Source organism: Tenebrio molitor, chromosome 7 (genome assembly GCF_963966145.1).
Source record: "Tenebrio molitor chromosome 7, icTenMoli1.1, whole genome shotgun sequence".
Lineage (NCBI taxonomy): Eukaryota > Metazoa > Arthropoda > Insecta > Coleoptera > Tenebrionidae > Tenebrio > Tenebrio molitor.
This window is the reverse complement of record NC_091052.1, coordinates 17,616,705-17,636,052: the sequence shown is the minus strand read 5'-3', so window position 1 is coordinate 17,636,052 and position 19,348 is coordinate 17,616,705. Positions and strand designations below refer to the sequence as shown.

General features: G+C 35.3%; 1 protein-coding gene across 10 annotated transcripts in view; it reads left to right on the top strand.

The window, feature by feature from the left end:
- Window positions 1–19,348, top strand: part of dlg1 (discs large 1) — a 347,088-nt gene that overhangs the window by 175,256 nt on the left and 152,484 nt on the right. For all 10 annotated transcript variants that reach the window (XM_069054713.1, XM_069054712.1, XM_069054715.1 and 7 more), the window contains one exon: window positions 17,166–17,299. In XM_069054713.1, the coding sequence (XP_068910814.1) occupies window positions 17,166–17,299 (134 nt within the window). The remainder of the gene's footprint in view (window positions 1–17,165; window positions 17,300–19,348) is intronic.

Here is a 19,348-nt window from a genome sequence, read left to right as displayed (position 1 = left end):
AATTAGCCCGACACTAAACTCCACGCCACTAAAAATCAAATAGAGACAGAAAGTTTTTCTAATTACATGTTGCAAATAAAATTATCGCAGACTGACAGAACATATCTTACATGTTCAGTCGCAAATGTTGAAAGTATAAAATAAAGATTGTTAGTACATCATCAAGAGAAAGTATAGTAACGGAGAAGGGTATAAAGAGAAAATCTTTTGAGTGCGGGGGTTTTGAACCGCAACCCATGACAATAATAATCTTTTGAGTTACTCAAACATTTGGCTGCATTAAATTTCCAAATAAAGCCGAACACTGTTGGTGAACTTTAGCGGCTTTAATTTTCTGAAAGTTGATCGAGTGCTTTTTATGTTTTTGGGGAAACAAAACACATAATACAACTTTTTTATTGGTAGTAGGTATGATATTCGCTTTCTGTACACCGAAATAGCTCATTTAATCTGCAAAATACCGCAATTAAAAAAATATTACCGTAATAATTCATTCACACGCCGGTGTAATAGGGGAAAATCGCAGTAATAAATTTATTAAAAACACATTTTCAAAGCGGGATATAAGGTGTAGCACCGGCAGCAGACTCGGTTTTCGCATAATCTTCAATTTCACAAGGGATTTCAGTCGAAACCGCGTCATACGTCACGTAATGTTTGTAAAACGCGAGATCACATTGGTTTACTTTAATTTCAGACATTTCAGCCGTGGATTTATAAGCGACTTTAAGCTCAATATTTACAGAAACGTTGACGGTGTTTAACTACTTTCGGCCGGTTTACAACGAGATATTAAAATTTAGGTTGATGGACGCTTTGATTTTCCAGTTAATTTGTTTTATATTCGGATTTGCGGCAAATTCTGCCAAATCAAAAAACCTTCGGAGGTGCTTTGATTTTCTAGTTGAAACCAGTCGAGATGGAAATCGTGAAGCATCCGGGGATTCAGATCCTTTATCGGCTTTTTTCATAGCTGAAATTGTCAATTTACATTTACGCTTGAATCTTACTGTTATCAACATGTAATATAATTTTTTCAGATGTCTAAAAGTGGAACCGATTTTTCTTCTAATTTAGCTACATAAGATTTAGATATATTTTCCGAAGTTTGGGTGGTTAAAATTTTATAGAAATTCTCATAAAGCTGAAACAGACTATTAAACGGTGCAATGCCAATTTCACATCTGCCTCTACACGAATATCTTATATTAAAGTACTTTCCTAAAATTTTACCACTTGAAAGTTATGCGTCATTATTAAGTAAATGCACATTACCGTCGCCACGATCCAAACTCGAAGTCATTCCCTCACCATCAATATCTGAGATTCAGCAATTACAGATTTATTTTATATCCACTGAGTATTGGTTTTTGCAGGAATAAGTTAATAAGTACAATTAACAATAACAAAGCGTCGATCTTTGGGATTCAACTCTTTGAATATTTTTCAAGTGAAAACTGCTTTAAGGGCCACGCAACATTATTCCCGAGCAGTGATTAGTTTCACCGTTACGCGTCACGCCGTCACATCACACGCTCCGAGGTGAAAGGCTCATTCGAGTAAGTTTGGGAACGAGCGAGAAACAGTCAGCTGTGCGTCACTTCCAAATTTTCATTGTGTAATAAAATTCAAAATGATTGTGGATAAGTATGGCAACTATGTACGAAAATTTATATGACAACTATGTAGGTAGGATAGAGCTGACATTTCTTTGACAGTTCATAGGGGCGCATTTTTTAAAATTGTCAAGTCAACGTGCAATGATATAAAAAAAATCAAATGCACGCTTATGAAATGTCATACAAATGTCAACTATACCCCACCCACACAGTTGACACATACATTTTCGTACATAGTTGCCATACTTATCCACAATAATTTTAAATCACCCAATATAATTACTTAAAATCAATTACGAACGTCCTAGAAGTTTTCTCTTAAGCACACACTCTTTTTTTTATCAGTTCTCACCTGGAATTGTAAACCTGAACCTAGAATTTCCTTTACAAATGCCTTAAAGAGCACATTAGTACTTGTCGCAAAGTAATTAAAATTGATAAAAAACCACGCGTGAAGGGAAAACTTGCAAAGATTGTAAATTTTTGGAATGGTTAATAAAACCAGCCGTTCCTGTCAAAGCGACTACAACCCCGCTCATGAAAATAAATTAGGTAGCGTAAGTGAAAAAACGAGTTCCCACTTTATTCGCTCTCATTCATAATTTTAAATAAAGTATCCGGATTATAGTGTAAGAAAAATATATGAACCAAATAAAGTAGCTATATTGCCCGCTCTCCTTTCTCTCAACAAAATTTTCCAACAAATTCGAAGCTTTGTTCTTCCGAATGGTATTCTTGGGTTTGACCGCCATACCAGAATAAACGGAAAGCTGCCTAAAATTAATCATTCCAGACCCTCTCGAGATAACTGATGTTTGGCAGCGATGTAAGACAACACATTTGCATGAAAAATATACTAACGTCACCGTTATAGCAACGCCTTCAAGAATTTAATATTGTCTAATAGCCCTTAACTATAATAAATTGCCTACATTTAAAGCGGCTCTAGTGCACAATTGCCGGATATAATGCTAATGAAACGTCATAATAAAGTTTGCTTTCAATTAATTTTTGCTGTGATAATTCAAGACGTCTTAACGAGGAATCATGGCTTTGATAATGGCCTTTGTCCATTTTAAGCGTTGATATTTTGCAAGATGGGTCTCTTTCTGTCTCTCTCCAAAATAAATCGCCATACTTTTGTCTTGTAAGCTGATATTTTTTGCAGCATCAAATAGCCGTCTTGGCCCCTTGAGCAATTTCGAAATAAATTAGGCAAAAAGTGCAAGGCACTTGTTATTTTTCAGGAAATCTCAACAAAATAGCCAAGAACATGTTTCAGGACAAGTCGTAGCCAATTAGCTTAATTGAAAGTTATCTTTCCGATGGCAGAGTATCGGACGAATCTGGTTGGGCATTTTCTTGGAACGTTTTTCATGGAATTAATTGTACGTTATTTGAGTTTATGATTTAATTAGTTGGAAACGCAATTAATTAAAATATGCGTCTGCAAATAAAGCCAAGGCCTCTCTAATTACATTCGGATTATATAGGGAGGAAGTAGAGGAGCTCGGCATCAAGATTAAAAATTCAGGGAGCGTTTCGATATTCCCATCTGGTATCTGGTGAGGCCAGCTTTACGGTTCCGTCTTATCTAGGGCTTTATCTCACGATCGAACGGCTTGATTTTCGCTTGTTTCTCTCTTTGTCCGTGTTTATCGAAATTAACAGTGTCGAGCCAGACTAGTTCCGGTTCTAGTTTAATAATAGGATCCGGTTTAGCTTTCGTTTAAAATCCAATTCGGCTCTAAATGTTATTTTAAACTTTCATAATTGAAAACCGAACTGATGATTTGCGTCGTGTAGAACATGTGGAAACATTCTCATCGAATTACCTAACTCCTTTCGGTAAATTACACTGGCGGAGTGGAACGAACGTAAGGCGTTATCAATACAACATTACTATTATCGTTGGGGTGAACTTTGGCAACGTTACATGTATATGGAGAAGATGTTGATTTATCTTGCTGAGTGTGTAATTAGTGCATGTTGCATTGGATTACAACAAAGTAAATGTATTCAACAAGAGCGTCGGGACTAATTTAATGCAAATGCCAGGTGGATTTACTGGATCGCGAGAGAAAGGATAATACCAAGACCACTTAATATTTTAACTTATATTATTATTTTTTTGAAGTGAAAACTTCTTTAGGCGCATCGCACGGGCAATGAATTACGTAGTTTCATGCGACACGCTAAAATCGTCACGCGACACGCTCAAATCGTCGTCAGCCTCGGGCCGGAGAACTACGAAAGCGACACTTCGCTTGATTTGCAAAAATCACCTTTACTTATTTATGCCTTGTTGCCGATTCCTCCAAGTACTATCATCCACAATAATATAATATAATATACATAAAATATAAAATCAATTACGAGCATAATAGAAGTTTTCACTTCTGTCGTGCGGTCTTAAGCACTCTTTATATTTTTTTTAGTTTTAAATAACGGAAAAATTATTCTTACGATGTTATTCTTGTAATTTGAACTGAATTTCTTCGTATATCCAGTATTTGGTTTGCGTCGATCGAATTTATGTAAACCTATGAAGATTGTATGATCAGAGTTCAGCAAGACCAGGGCAAAGTTCTAACCTTTCGGAAACTGAATTTTGATGATGTCAAGCTCTGTTACCTCCACGGACGTTCACCGTGGCACCATTAAAATTTAATCCGTGCTAAATATGCAAAAGTTCACCCAATCCCATGAATAATGAGAGCAAACTGTTGTGTTTCCCGCCGCTCGACATAAAAATTTAAGTTGCATGTCGCTTCGAAGGAGTGAAATATGGCAAGACGCCTTCCACACTGCTCCTCCCGTCTAGGTAAGTGAAACAGATACACCGGCCTCGAGGGCGACGAATAAACGGCTGTCTGTCTGTCATATGTCAGCAAGTTAGTGAATACTAACCAATTCTTTCTGGGGTCTGACTTTTCGATCTATATTTCATAGGAAGGAAAAACATTTTTTGAGAGGAACTGTTAACATGTCGTATGAGATCGAGATTTTCGATAACACGTCTGGAAGATCATTTGGATTAGAAACTTTGAAATATTTGTCACTTTGAGGGCAACTATTATAGCGAGTTTAACAGAGTGGCGCTTTTGATAATGACATAAGTAGTGGAGGAAGCCACATACCGGGTCACTCAGTAAGCTGAAATCCTGGCTTACAGAACTTCTTGATTATAAGGGTTTCAATGGTGTCTTCCTGGTGGAAACTTCAACGAACTATAGCCTTTGAGTTACCGTGATTAATAATTCGTACTGAAATTAGTCGCAACTGGCGGGAAGTTATTGAAAGACCCGCTATCTGACTTTCAAATTCTGAATGAATTTTATGCAGTTAACGAACCGGTATTTATATTCAAAGTTGAGAAAAAATTTCAAGTTGTCAATCTTTAATGCTGACAGCAACGTAGTCATTAAATATATAAACGAAAATTGAATTACCACGTCCAACTCTGTCACTGTTTCGTTCCTTATTGTTATTATAAATGTTTCTACCATCGTAGTTGGCTGGGAGATTAATTGTAGGTGTGCCGCTTTATATACATACATTCCTACATGACAATTGACAGATTTCCGGCGGTAAAAATTACCGCCATATCTGCGTTACTACTCGTAGTCTGTCTGTTACGAGGCTAGCGGCACATTAAAGATCTGTTTGGTTTTCTACGCCAACTACGATGTTAGAACCATTTATAATAAATAACCCTGTATTAATTTCAGGTGTTAAATTTTCTTCCGGTTATTTTCGAATGTCAAATATCGCGCATTCAAATGAAATCGTGGGCTGGGAAGGCGTTGGTCAATTGTTGTGCTTTTTTAAAGTGTAACTTAATGTTGACAGATAACGGGATAACCTAAAATTTAGAAACAAAAAATCTTTCTTTTTTCTTTATTTGCAATGTTTTACATTAAAAATAGGATAACTAACGATTCGTATTCTCGAAGCAAATATCTAAGGGCACCCTTTGCTAATAACAACATGTGCCGATTAAACATAAACAAATGTCATTCGTGTCAAACGGCGGGAAATTCAAACTTTACAGTGTTCTAAACGGTTTACTTTTTTCAACGCCTACTCAGCCCAGGATTTCGTTTGAACGCATGATACAAGAACACTTAGGATTACATCTTGCTTTTAAAAATACACAAGAACTCAATCAAGATAACTCTTTCTTACTGAATAATGTCATGACTAAAAGTTTCACTTGGAAAAGTAATAATCTACTTAAATAGGAGCGCTTACCTATACAATAGAGAATTCTGAATAATATCTGGCTGCCGAAGCTCTCATTCTACTGTTTACCACTACAGGTAAACCGTACAATACATGTCCCTTATTGGAAGTGTTCATTGTTTTCGATTTGTTTAAATTGAAAAAATAACTTTGGAATCGCTTTTATTCAATGTCGAACAAAATATTCAGGTTCCAAGTTGAAAGCTAAATAAAACACTTTCAGTGTTAGCTTTTTCAATTTGACGATACGTCACAGTCATGTAGTCCTTCGAATATTAAATTTAATTTCAAGCAAGTCAAGTTCAAAGCTTGGTTTTTTATTTTGTGGTGTACCCACAATTATGTTAAAGAATTAAATGGGAGAATTTTCCATATTACGAACGAATAAGGGTCGTAACGTTTTAATATATTCCATAAAAGTGGTAAACAAATCGTAAATCACGTTCCGGGAGGACGAAATTATTTGGGTCTCGCACCTACATATAATAAACATCCTCCCGGAATTAACGTGTGCGCACGAATGACCCTAAAAATATTTCATTGTTTCTGGAAATCTCTTAATTTATGTGCATTTCAACTCAAACTAAAGGGGATGATAAAAGAGGCTTGATTACGTTCACCAAGGAATTTATGCGCATTTGTTTTTCAGATTAGTTTGATGGAAAAATTTGCTTTATGGCCTTAATTGCGTTTTCCTCCGCAAAATTGCTTTCCATTCTTCCGCATTCTTCCGAGATGATGATAGCGTGACAAAGCCATCTTCCAATGTGGATTTTAATCGTGCAATCGCATTTCAAATGGTTAAGCGGACTGTAAACATTTTTATGATTCAATCCGAAGTTTTATAACAACTGGGGTTATTTTTATACTTCCCTTAATGGCTAATGATAAGTTACTATCATATCAATCACTTTTAATTCACGAAAATAAGAAATAAATTTCATAATGGAAACCAAGTGGAAAGTATCGGGAGAATTCGACTTTTTGCAAAGACCACTGCACAAAGTATATAAATTGGTTCTAATAAAGATTCATGGCGGCCATTAAATCGAAACTCTAACGGAAAGGATACAGGAATTATCCATTACCTTTGCTGAAAAATAAAAGTGATGTGTGCTTATTCCATCACCGGTCGATATTCAGTAGAAAAAAACAAATACATGTTGCAACTTACGATAATGATAACTGTTGATATTATTTGTTTGTCCACGAATTTGTAATGTTTCGTCTTAAATAATTTACTTTGCCCTGTGAATCAGAAATTTCTAGTTTGATACGTTGTTATGTTAATTTTCCTAAAACGATGCTATCCTTGTGCTCTTAGTCATAAATAATTTATGTCACTTCCGTTCCCCCAGTCAAAACAGGATTTTTCAGGTGTCGTGTTAATAAACCGGGCGAAAGTTTCAGAAGAGTTTGCCCTCTCGGTAATAGTTAAATAAAGCAGGGCTATAAGAAGTTTCAGCGTCCCATTACTCCCTTAATTACATTACAAAAAGGACCTGGTGAGCATTTGAAAGAGGATACTCGGTATAACTAGTTTTTTTTCTCGTCCTCGCAGAGTTTCAGGAATAATTCCCTGGGCGCCCACTTGTACTGATTAGCGGGAGAGCTAATCGTAAACCAGGGCAGAAGGAAAGTTCGAAATTCGTCTGTCTTTTATTTTATCGACATGTTGCCATCTCACTTCGTTTCTTGGAAATTACACGGAAATGTCACTTTTCGATACCGCCGTTCGCAAGTTCAAAGACAGATATTAAAGTTCCGGGCACGATTCTGTTTTCGTTATTCCGAACCTTGATTAAAACAAATGTTGCGAATTTACACGACTATAATCTCCAATTCTTTGCGCCACTCTAATTCGCAAGGATTAAAGCGGCACACACAAGGCGTCCTTTAATTGTTTTAATTTTTTCTCTTTTTGGGACAACAAAGGATGCTGAAAACTGTACCGGCGTTGGGAAATGGCACTCAATAAAATCTAGCGAGTTTCGTTTGGGGGGGATTTTTATAATAACATCGCATGTTCGTTGCCAATTAAATTGTGCTAAAATTCTGGGGTAATTATTAGAAAAATTGCACGGTTTGCAGTTTGGCAGTTGGGGATTAGGGAAGAGTAAAACACTTTTTTACGAGCGACCACACTTTTATGATTATTTTCCATTAAACTCACATCATCTAGCTTGATCTCGTGGGATCATGTTTATCAATTACTATAACATTTACGTGACGCGATAAATTGCCGCTATGATATAAATCAGTCCGGGTTTCCGGGCAGAAGCTACTTGTTTCGCGGTGACTATGCGTTCGGATTAACGTCCGGAATGAAATACGTAGCGAAAACTATTTGTGCTGGTTTGGCCACACCATTAGTAATTATGCGTACTTATCAAGTCCCACGAATTATATCAAACCATTTACCTGCACACGCGTAAATTCTCGCACATGGGAAACTCCACATCTCCAGCGGTTAACGACTTCCACTCTGAAGACAAATGAGGTAGCGGCGGAGACAGATTTACTAGTTGAAATACATTTCTGGTTTTTCAGTATATATCGATATGTGGAAAAAATCCCGAAACAAATTGGATGGTTTCGCGGAAATAAATAACCCACAGCAGGCTGTTGTCGAAGCAAATAAACACAACGAACGGGAAATGAGAAATGTGACGGTACGGTTTTGCAAGCTGCGATTTATTAATCTAAATAATTAATAAATCCCGGTCGAACTGATTGCTCTAACTAACGTTATGTTCATACCGACCTAAAACTGTAACTATTTGCTAAATCAGTGAAATTTTGTCTTAATTAAGTATTAAAAAAATGACAAGGTGAAATTATATTCACTTTTAGGTGTTTTCAGTTGTAACGAAAAATTGTATTTGAATACAAAATAATTAAGAGGTGTATTGTTACGGCTGTAAATTTACTACAAATTCAAATTTTACACCTTAAAACGAATAAAAAAATCCTTTATAATTTTTTCACAAAACAATTTATTCATGTTATGATTAAGTTGGAAGTAGAAGGAATCTCCTGCATGAAACATGAATTGATGAAGTTTTAAATAAGAAAAGACGTAAAAACAAATAAAAAAAAATTAATAACGATTTATATCGCCTCTGGCTCTAATGCAGGCATTAACAACGTCGTGGTATGTTTCTTATTGGGTTATCGATGTATCCCCCATCACAGGCCACTCTGAAGGTGGCGTTCAAGGTCTTGTAAGTTATTTAGGGAGAGTTCTTAAACTTCGACCCATAACACTCCTCACATGTGCAATGGGCGATAAGTCTGGAGATCGAGCGGGCCAAGAATGTCCACCTGACATTCTTCTAAAAATTTCATTGTACCTACTCCTGTTGAAAAGTACTACCTACCAGGGACTGTTTCTAAGAAATCCAACACTACCGGTTTCAGAATCTCGTCGATGTATTGATATGATTTAGTAAACCCCTGATCAAAACTTGACGTGATGGGGATCCGAATCACACGCCACCCCACACTATCACGCCAGGCGTCTGGCTTGTATGGCCTCTTAAGGCAAATTGCAAATTTGGTCTTTCACCAGAATATCCTGCCATCATTGCCACCAACAAAACCTTGATTCGTCGCTATACACAATATGATCCCATTTGTCCACCCACTATCGCCTTTCTTGACACCACTGCCGTCTAGCAACTCTCTGTAGAGCTTATTGTGATCCTGCATCCTAATGCTCTTCTCCACTTCATACCCACAGATGCTGTTGGTTGAACTCTGTCCCTGGTAGCCATGTATTGAAGACGCCGATCTACGCGATTTGTTGTAATTCGTGGACGTTCAACTCCTCGATGATGTTGAGGGAGACCTTCCTGAGATCATGCACGCCAAATTCTTGATGGTGTCGAATGATGGATACCCAAAGGTCTACCAATTTTCCTAAGCCTACATTCTCTCATGCCAATTTTTTGAAACTCGGACATTTGTTGAAAATTGATACGTCTTCGTGCAGGAGGCATTTTGAAAATTAGCAAACATGCGACAGAAGCAAAAAAACTTGTTATCACAACCAAAGTTTCTTTCAAAATTGAAATTTTATTTTATGGATATGACGCTAAAAAATCGTGGTAACTACAAGAGAGATATACTTTTAACCCTGTATAATTTATCATTTTCCAACTTGGCTGTATATGAGTATTTTACTCAAATTTCAACCCTGTATCTTACATTCTTTTCGGTGGTGCACTAATTTTGAAAGTGGATATACATATATATAGGTGTATCTAAAATACGTGTGCTAATTTTAACACGTAGCAGAGCTTGTTAAATGACACGTTTTTTCAATTTTTTACGAAAAAGCGTCACAAATTGATTTAAAATTTGAGGTAAATTACCATACCTATGGTAAGGCCGAAAATTTTCTGTTGTGATAGAAACAGAGCCTTGTCAAAAAAGTTACATTGTTACAGAAAGAATTAAATATGTAATCAAAATTAAAATTCACATGATTACAAGAAAATAGAGACTAGTTAATATCATAAATTGGCGAGTTCCTCCGCTGGTTAAAATTAACACACGTATTTTAGATACAACCTGTATACGTACTTTAACATGAATGTAAAAGACAATCGGCACAACGAATCTTTTCACTGACTTTTACAGCGACAACAGAAATTAAGCAATTTATAAGTATAGGGAAGAAGATTATTGTTTCCTGTTTTTATTGTAACCGTTGCTTTAGGAAATTAGTTAGTGCACGGTTATCGGAGTAACAAGTCGAACACAAAATAGTAATACAAAAAAATAAAAATAAATATTTTTTTTTGAAAAATAATACTTGTTTCATTAGACTACAGAAACTTTTGTTGGTTTACAACAAATTTCCACATAAAAAGCACTTTAACTTACCGTTCAAAGCCACGTGAACATCTGTACGCGAATGAATGTATCAAAGCTCTTCCATTAAAAAAGCTGTGAACAGCTTGGTCGTAAACTAAAAATTGAAAATAGATTTGATTTTCAGCTAAGAAGTCAAGTATGTCTTAAAAAATTAATGTTATATCCCAGTGCAGTGCTAAGCTAGTTTCCCACAGTGCACCATCCCGGACGAAGTGATAACTGACCCTGACCCTAATTTATCTACTCAGATTTAGTTCACACCCCCAATATTTCGTTTGTATCATATTACTATTTTGCCTACTCAGATTTGATTCACATGTCATTTTTTTTTACTTTCTGTAAACGTGTGGATGTCACTTAGTCGTTAATCTTCTTTTTTTTATTATCACTCCCTATATAAGACAAACGTAACGTCCACACGGGGGCATTTTCTTACCATCTTTGTGCACGACACTCACTGTCGTATTCGTATTTAATTTTGTAACTTGTGTTTAATAAAGTTATTATTTTTTAAAAAGTGTTTTCGGTCGAAACATAAAATTAATGTTTATGAAGAGTCAAGGTTTCAACAGCGTCTGAAAATTAATCAATCTTTATTTTTGATTTTTTTTTGTTGTTTTTTTTTCCAAAATATGCAAATAATTTCGAAGATTTTCAGTTCTTGTCTGTTGAAATAGAGAGGAACGAAACAGTCGCTGTTTTTCGGGGTAAGCCAGGGAGAAGAATGCCAAACAATGTTATTGATATTAAAATGATTAGTATACAGTGTCAGAATTTCACCGACAAACATTCAGGGCTAATTCTATGATCAAAAATAAACATAACACTCTTGCTACATATGGGGTCAAAAACGCTTAGTTTGCGAGATAATCGATTAAAAATTTTACCAGCAACAAAAGCTGAAATTTATTGGTACAATCGCGGCCATCCAAAAGTGAACTATAGCTGGCCAAAATTTCCGTATTTTTCGTTAGATTAAATTAGGCTGTATTCAATTCAGATCGTAATTGTTTTTGCCTTTTTTTTTGTGGATTATCTCGCAAACTAAGCGTTTTTGACCCCACATGTATTAAGAGTTTTATGTTTATTTTTAATCATAGAATTAGCTCTGAACGTTTGTCGCTGGAATTCTGACACCCTGTATATCTGTAATATCTGTAATTCTTGAAAGGTAAATTTGAACATAGGCACTCTTCATGAAGGAAAAACCACAGATGAAAACCATCTCGGTTTTGCGTCAAACTACATAAAGTCTCCGAGTTATTGAACTTTTAATATGCTCTTTGTGGTGAATTTGTTCTTAAACAAGCCTTCATTGAATGCTCTGATTTAGAAAGATGAGAATACTTTGGAATTGGAACAACCGAAAAAGTTAAAATAATCTCCTCCGTGGTGGCATTAGTGTACTTTTAAAGAGGCAAGGTTTTTTATTTAATTTTTTTTACATGTATAATAAAAAAAGTAATCAATTTTGCAATTTTTGTCTAGTCATATTTGGTGCAAATGAGGATATAACAACTTTCGTTATGTTGACCGACGTTTTTATATTTTTTCAATTTAGTTTGTCTTTTAGATTTTAAAAATATGAATTTTTTATTGTTGCAGGATTTTATGCTTTCAGCTAGTTCGCTGTAATATTTTTTTTACATGATATGTTTGACTAAACACCGTCCACGTTATTTTGGCATAATGGGAGGTTGTGATTTATTTTTTTAACGTTGTTTGATTCCGTCACTAAAGTGCGGACATGCGAACTTATCAAAATGAACATATGTACATATTATTATGTGTCGTGTTACCATGTTGCTGAATTTTCCACGATGTTTGAGTATTCTTCTATTGCAAACTGGTAAAACTGACAACAATACACTAGACATTGACGCTGTTTATAACCTCAAACTTAGAAAAACATAATCTAAATCAACAGACAGCTTTTACTACCAAATTAAACGCAAAATGACCTGATCTGACCTGACCCGACGGAATTGAAAATGCAACCCACAATACATTTTCGAAAAAAGCTGGATATTTTAATTTCAATAGCCAGCTTTTTTCGGAAATGTAGTGCGGGTTGCATTTTCAATTCCGTCGGGCCCATTATCACTCGTGAATTATCCTGTATACCTCATCGTATACCAACCAGTACGTGTAATCTGTCGTAACAATGTTATACTGTTACATTGCAGTGTTGAATTTCAGATACGTCACAAGGTACGCAATAATATCCAATACACAATAAATGTGGATTCTGTATTAATGAACTCAGTGTTTTATTATGAATTATTAATCATTTCATTCATGTCGTCATCATTTCATTTTAATGGTATATTACATTACGAGAGTAGTAAAGAGCATATTACGTACAAGTGGATAAATTACATACAAGCAACGAAGGAGCGAGTAATGTAAATCCACCTGTCCGTAATCTCGTTACTACTCGAGTAATACATATACTATAGTAAGGAAGCGTTTACTAGAGGGGTTGTTGGTGCGATTTTCGCTATTTACATTAGCGGTGGTAGAAAAAAAATATTATTATAAATATATTAAAAAATGTGTTTTCAACGTTACGCTCAAGTCGACTCAGGAATGAGGCAACTGTTGCAAAAAATATCATCCGTTGTCTTCTCCCTTTATTAGATACATGAGAATACCCATTTCTGTTTCGACGTAAACCCGAAAAGCCGTGAACGTATATATTAGATGTTGCGATCGTGATAAAAACATACCTCTCTCGAGAAACTAATATCGCCGTTAGTTTTCCAGTTTCGCATTTAAAATCAGAGCACATCTAATACACATGGCAATCGCCATTTATCCAAGAATCGTTGGAACCGAGACACGTATGTTGTATAGAAGCTAAAATCCATTTATTTCGCTTGAGTCAACATCAACAATACACATGACAATTCGCCGTTGTCTCTTCACGTTCCTGGTGAGCATTTGTTCATATGAGGAACGGCTTAGATCAAATGATGTTGGGGCGTTATGTTTATCTTCATTTGGGAGGCGATTTCATCGATCCGATGCCTTTTTGATCTAACAGCTCCCAATCCAAATCCTCTTCGTGGATGACATCCATTTCCAATTTGGAATTCTAGACTGGACGTGTGCACGGAGGCATCATTTGCCGAGTGGCGCTTCGGACAGAGCAGGTTCTCGCTTTTCCCTAAATGACTTGTTTCGAAGTACAACTCGGTGAATATTGATATTAAAATTTCAACTCGTTCCAGATTTGTCCTTGGATCGTTTGTACACGTGTCGTCGTGAAGATTGCTCCTAATTTAAGTAAATATTTGATAGGGTGTCAGTGTGATACATAACAAGCTTTACACCTTCATAAATATTTCTGACTTGTTCATTTACTTTTAAATCCCCGAGGCACTTTCAAAAAAATCGATGTGGAAAGTGGCACGGTGACGTGAAAAATGTACGCTTCTCGCGACTTCGCTCTTTATATTTTTTGATGTTATACACTTTTCTAATGGAACGTCAACAAGGAATACAGTTTTTTTTTCCTATTTATTTTAACTGTCAACAGATTATTGGGGGTCTTTACGTGAACCATCAGGAGAATTTAAACGCAGTCTTTATCGGTTAACTTTGGCTACAAGATCTCAGTTCCAGTTTAAAATTTATAGGTTTTTCTGCTAGTGGGGTTGACTGGTGATAGACCGTCTTTTCAGAAGTTCGCCGACGTGAAATATTTCGTTTGACAGGTCAGTACGCACCAGATTGACACATTTTCACAAGTTATTTTCGCTGTGAACACGGCCGACACACCTTTCAGAAAGGAAAATGCGCTGCTATTTAAATAGATTTTCTCCGTAACTTTTTCCCTTCAACCTGTTGAATATTAATTTAAATATTAGCTTCTCTTTGTTTCTTTCTTAAATAACATTTTAAATACTTACTTCAAACTACAAACTTTATGAATTGCCACGTTGCGTCGTATGGGTCCATAAAGGAAAAGGCAAGAGTTCGCATAAAGAATTTTGATCGACGTTATCGCATACTGGATAGCTGATTACTGTTTATAAAACATTTTTTTATTGACGTAAATAGCATCTAGAATAAAATTAAGGCCATAAATCGCCGATACATCTCCCCCATCAAGTTTTATCGGGATCAGGGTAGTGTTTTTCGAAGTTGCCGAGCGACGAAAAGAGATCTTGCAAAGGACAGAACCTAAATCACCGAATTTCAGTAATGTTTATTTTTAAACAAAGAAAAACAATAAGCGGCAAATGCGAGCTACATGACAGCTTCGTCATCGAGAAACGACGAACCGTTGACGTGGCTCACCTGGTACATTTGGTTGCAAAAAAAAAACGGAAAATGAAAATGCTCCTAATGAAAATTTGGTTTTGTCCATTTGTCAATGAATTATCTACTTGACAATATCTATCAAATAATTTTTTTAAATGTCATTGAATTTTGATCATAATTCTTACCTATCTTTCGTAAGAAGGTTTCACACTATGAAAAAATAGTAAAAATCTGTCAATTTTATTCTGAGAGTTCTCGTTTTTTTGCAACCAACTGTATTAACTCTAACAGTTTGCTAAGTAACGGAAAATATATACAGACTGTCTATAAAAGAATGTAGGATCGCAGATGGGTCTGAATTTGAATTTACCACCTCGTTTAAATTAATAAAATACTAATCGCAAACTGTCGAATATTCACAAGCTGTCAACACAAAGTCAATTTAACCTCATTTCCGCTTTCGAAGTCCTCCTTTGTTGTGTGTTCCGCTCTGGTGTGTTTGTTTAAAAAAAGCTTTTTCCAAAGCTAAATAATTTCCGGTGATATACAAAGATATTGAAAATTAGCATAATTTTATAACCTCGCAAATATTTTAGAAGTAATTGTTAAAATACTTGAACTAAATAAGTTCATTATAATGTCTTATTACCGCAAAAGTGTTAAAAGAGATGGAGAATGGACATAAGCGTTCAAGCTTGCAAAGAAGAATTTTTAACCAACCACCCGGGCCAAAATGTTTTAGAAAAGTCCCTCGCAGATAATCCTTTTGTTACTACCGGTAATGTTGAAAAAGGGAAATGGTGTACCTGGCAGTACATGTCATTAAATTGTTACAAAGTAACAAGTGGACAAAAGCTCCTCCCTAATGATCCCGAAAGCAGTTAAATTATTGTAACTGATTTCAGAATAATCTGTTCACCTGACTTAACTCCTTAAAAAACGAAGTGTATAAACGACAAATGAATAATTTAAACGAGTTAATAGAAGAGATTACCAACTGTTGTCGTAACATCAATGAACAGATGTCACAAAATAATTTTCAAAATAAGAAAGTGAGAGTGAGAAGATATTTAGAGTAAAATGGAGGACACTTTGAGCCATTTTTTGAATTTTCATGTTTACTTTTTTAACTGAGTCACTGATGTTATTTACCTTCTTCTTTTTTATTTCATTTTCTTTGTAAAGCACATATTTTGTCAATCTACGTAAAACCAATTTCTTCTGAGAGTTGCATATCGTAGATCATACTAACATTATTTGATTTCTGGTGAAAGAGTCTGTAAACTTTCAACGCCTACTAGGATCCCACAAAATTATATTCACTGTGAAACTATAGCTTATAAATGAAGTTCAGGAGGCAGTAAGAATATGTTTGAAACCAGGTAATTTTTAACTGTAAATAATTTACTTTCGGTCAGCAGATTCACGATTCACGACATAGTTTATGGTGGATGCGCCGGGATAAATATCTTGCATAATTGAAAATCTCCCATTTTTATCTTATAATTATTTATAGAATTACTTCTCTACTACTATCATGCTAAATCTTCATTTGCACTGTAATATTTTGCACATACGTGTCAGCGCTTTCAAAGCTGAAAAGCTTTTTATCGGTTTTTGTTCTTTTACGTCCAGGGAGAATTCCGATTTATATGCGATACTTTTTCATTTACACAGAAATGCAAAGTCATAAACTTCTTACCATTTTTCAGATTTTTTCGCCTTATAAGAGAATTTCAAAAGCAAGGGCCGAGCACATTTGTATTTAGATTTATAAGAAAAACGTAATGAATCTAGATTGATCCATCAACGTTTAATAATTTAAAACAAAAATTTTCGATTTTGTGATATTTAGTTTGCTACCTATTTGACGGATGAATGAATTGTTGAAACGTTCGAATATTTTGCCCTCGCTCTTCAGTTTATGGCTCCGTTATAAACTTTTTCCAGGATTTTTTCCATCAATTCGTGAATTATTTGTCTGATCCGAAACAATTTGATTATACCCAATCCAACTCGAATCTGTCGGGTTTTAATTAACGGCCTTGTTGAGCGAACAACTTTTAATTATAACGTACGTTACCACTTGGAATATACGTCGTCAGTGGCAGAATTTTACACTAGTATTAATGTAATGATGATTTTTTGCAGATATACAAGAATTCTACGAGTTGACACTTCTAGATGAAACAAAATCCGTGCAGGAGAAAACAGCGGAAACCATTCGCATCGCAAACAAGTGGGAAACCAGCGACGGACCCATAGCTCCTTACACCAACAATGACGTAAGTGTGTGATTTATGCAATTCGTTAAACACTGTAGTATACGTTGCCTACGGTGCGAACCTGTGTTCTTGCAATAACAATTTTACGAACCCCTATTTTCGTTTTTACCGTATTACTCACTGTTTCGTTACGAAATTGCGCTGTATAATAGAAAGTGGTGCAAGATGGAACGAGCGTTGTCTACAAATCTCAAAGCAACAAACAACAAGGATTAGACGACGCAATGAAGAAAACAAGACTGTAATCGAAATTGATGTGACACGAGGAATTTGGAAGGGGAAAAAACGCGGGGAAAATTTTACACACCCGTAAAAATAAGCAAGGGTAATATTTAAACAGCGCGGTGGAGGATAAAACGACGATAATGTTCACCGAACGGTCTTTAGGTGTCTGTTTTATTTTCGTAAAATAAATGTTTTAATTGCTGGAACGAGACGTGGGTTGGTATTGAACCAAAAGGGAGGCTCTCGGTTGATTTTCTCCCCGATTAGGGGAAATCCGAACGCGGCAGATAAGGTGAAATTGTTTCATCCCAGATATTTTTAAAAGACTAGAAACTTAACAGAAGATAACTCATTTCGTCGTTCAACTCTCAAGTTAAATATCTTATTATTAGTCCATTAAGTAATCGGGTTTTCCTTGCTGCCGTAACTACCGAAAGCGTTGAATGAAAAATAGATTTATTATAGAATCTTCTTTGGTGAATTTATTGACGGCAACGTTGACAAATAGTCTGCGAACTTTTAACCCTAAGTAACAAAATTCCTTCTACGTATCGGAAACTCCATTAAACTTAAAATCACAAATACTGTTGTGCGAAACATACTCCACTAACTTCCTAATTATTAAAGTTACATATTAAATTATAGTTAGTTTGACATTGTGGGTAATTTTACTGTAAAGATTTGTTTTTGAAGTGAAAACTTCTTTAGGCGCATCGCGACATTATTCCCGCGCAGTTAGTTTCATCCTCACGTGTCACTCATCACGCCGTCGCATGTCACACCACACGCTCCGAGGTGAAAGGCTCATTCAAGTAAGTTCGGGGGAGCCGAGTTTAGCCGAGCGAGCGAGAAACAGTCACTTCCAAATTTTCATTGTGTACAAATTTTGCTGTAAAGATTTGTTTGTTCATTTTTTATCGGGCACAAAATATTTGAAAAAAAAAACAATAAGAATATGAAATTCGCGAGGAATATCAACAAGACCAGTTTATAATTATTGTCAAAAATATGAAATATGGATTGTGAAATTCCGGCGGATTTTGTGGGCGCAATCACGAAATGTCACGTTGTGTCCTCAACCCTGACGATCTAATAGAATGTCAGCTCCTTATATCTGTTGCTAAAATGTGACAATTTAATTGATACAAAATGATGAGTGTTCAAGATATTTAAATATGTGAAAACATTGGATGAGGAATTAAAAATACATAAATCAAATTGAACGATGAAATTTTGTTAAAGAATGTTGTAATAACCAATTTAAAGAGTGAATGAATAAAAAGTTGTTACTGTTCTTGACCTTAATGTCACATTACGAGCTTCTGAAAAATTTAACAATTTAAAAAACCTGCCGTAATTAATAATAATAATTAAAACAATGTTGAAATAGACGCTCAGTTACACAATTTTTACGCGATAAATCTGCGCAAGTAGTGATTTGATGAATACTTGTTTCTCCACGTGATTTTGTAGTTCATTTTGTACTAATTAATTTTTAAATGTCGGTGAATTTAAATTTTATCTAATGAAGTTTACAGCTAGAAAATGCAGTTATGGTTTTTATCTTTTTTTGTAATACGAAACTGTTAATTAAAAAGAAGAATTATTAAAGAGTACATTTTGGAAATTTATACCTACACCGCAAGATATTTTCAATGAAAACAGTTTTACTTAGGAACTTGAAAGAAAAAACATTTTCTTGAAAACCTTTAGACGGTTAAAAAAGATAAAAGACTTTGATGCCGGCATTGGCATTCCCAAAATATTTTATTAAGCGGTGGTGATTCTTTAAAAGCATTTTGTTTTAATAAATAATATTTTCGT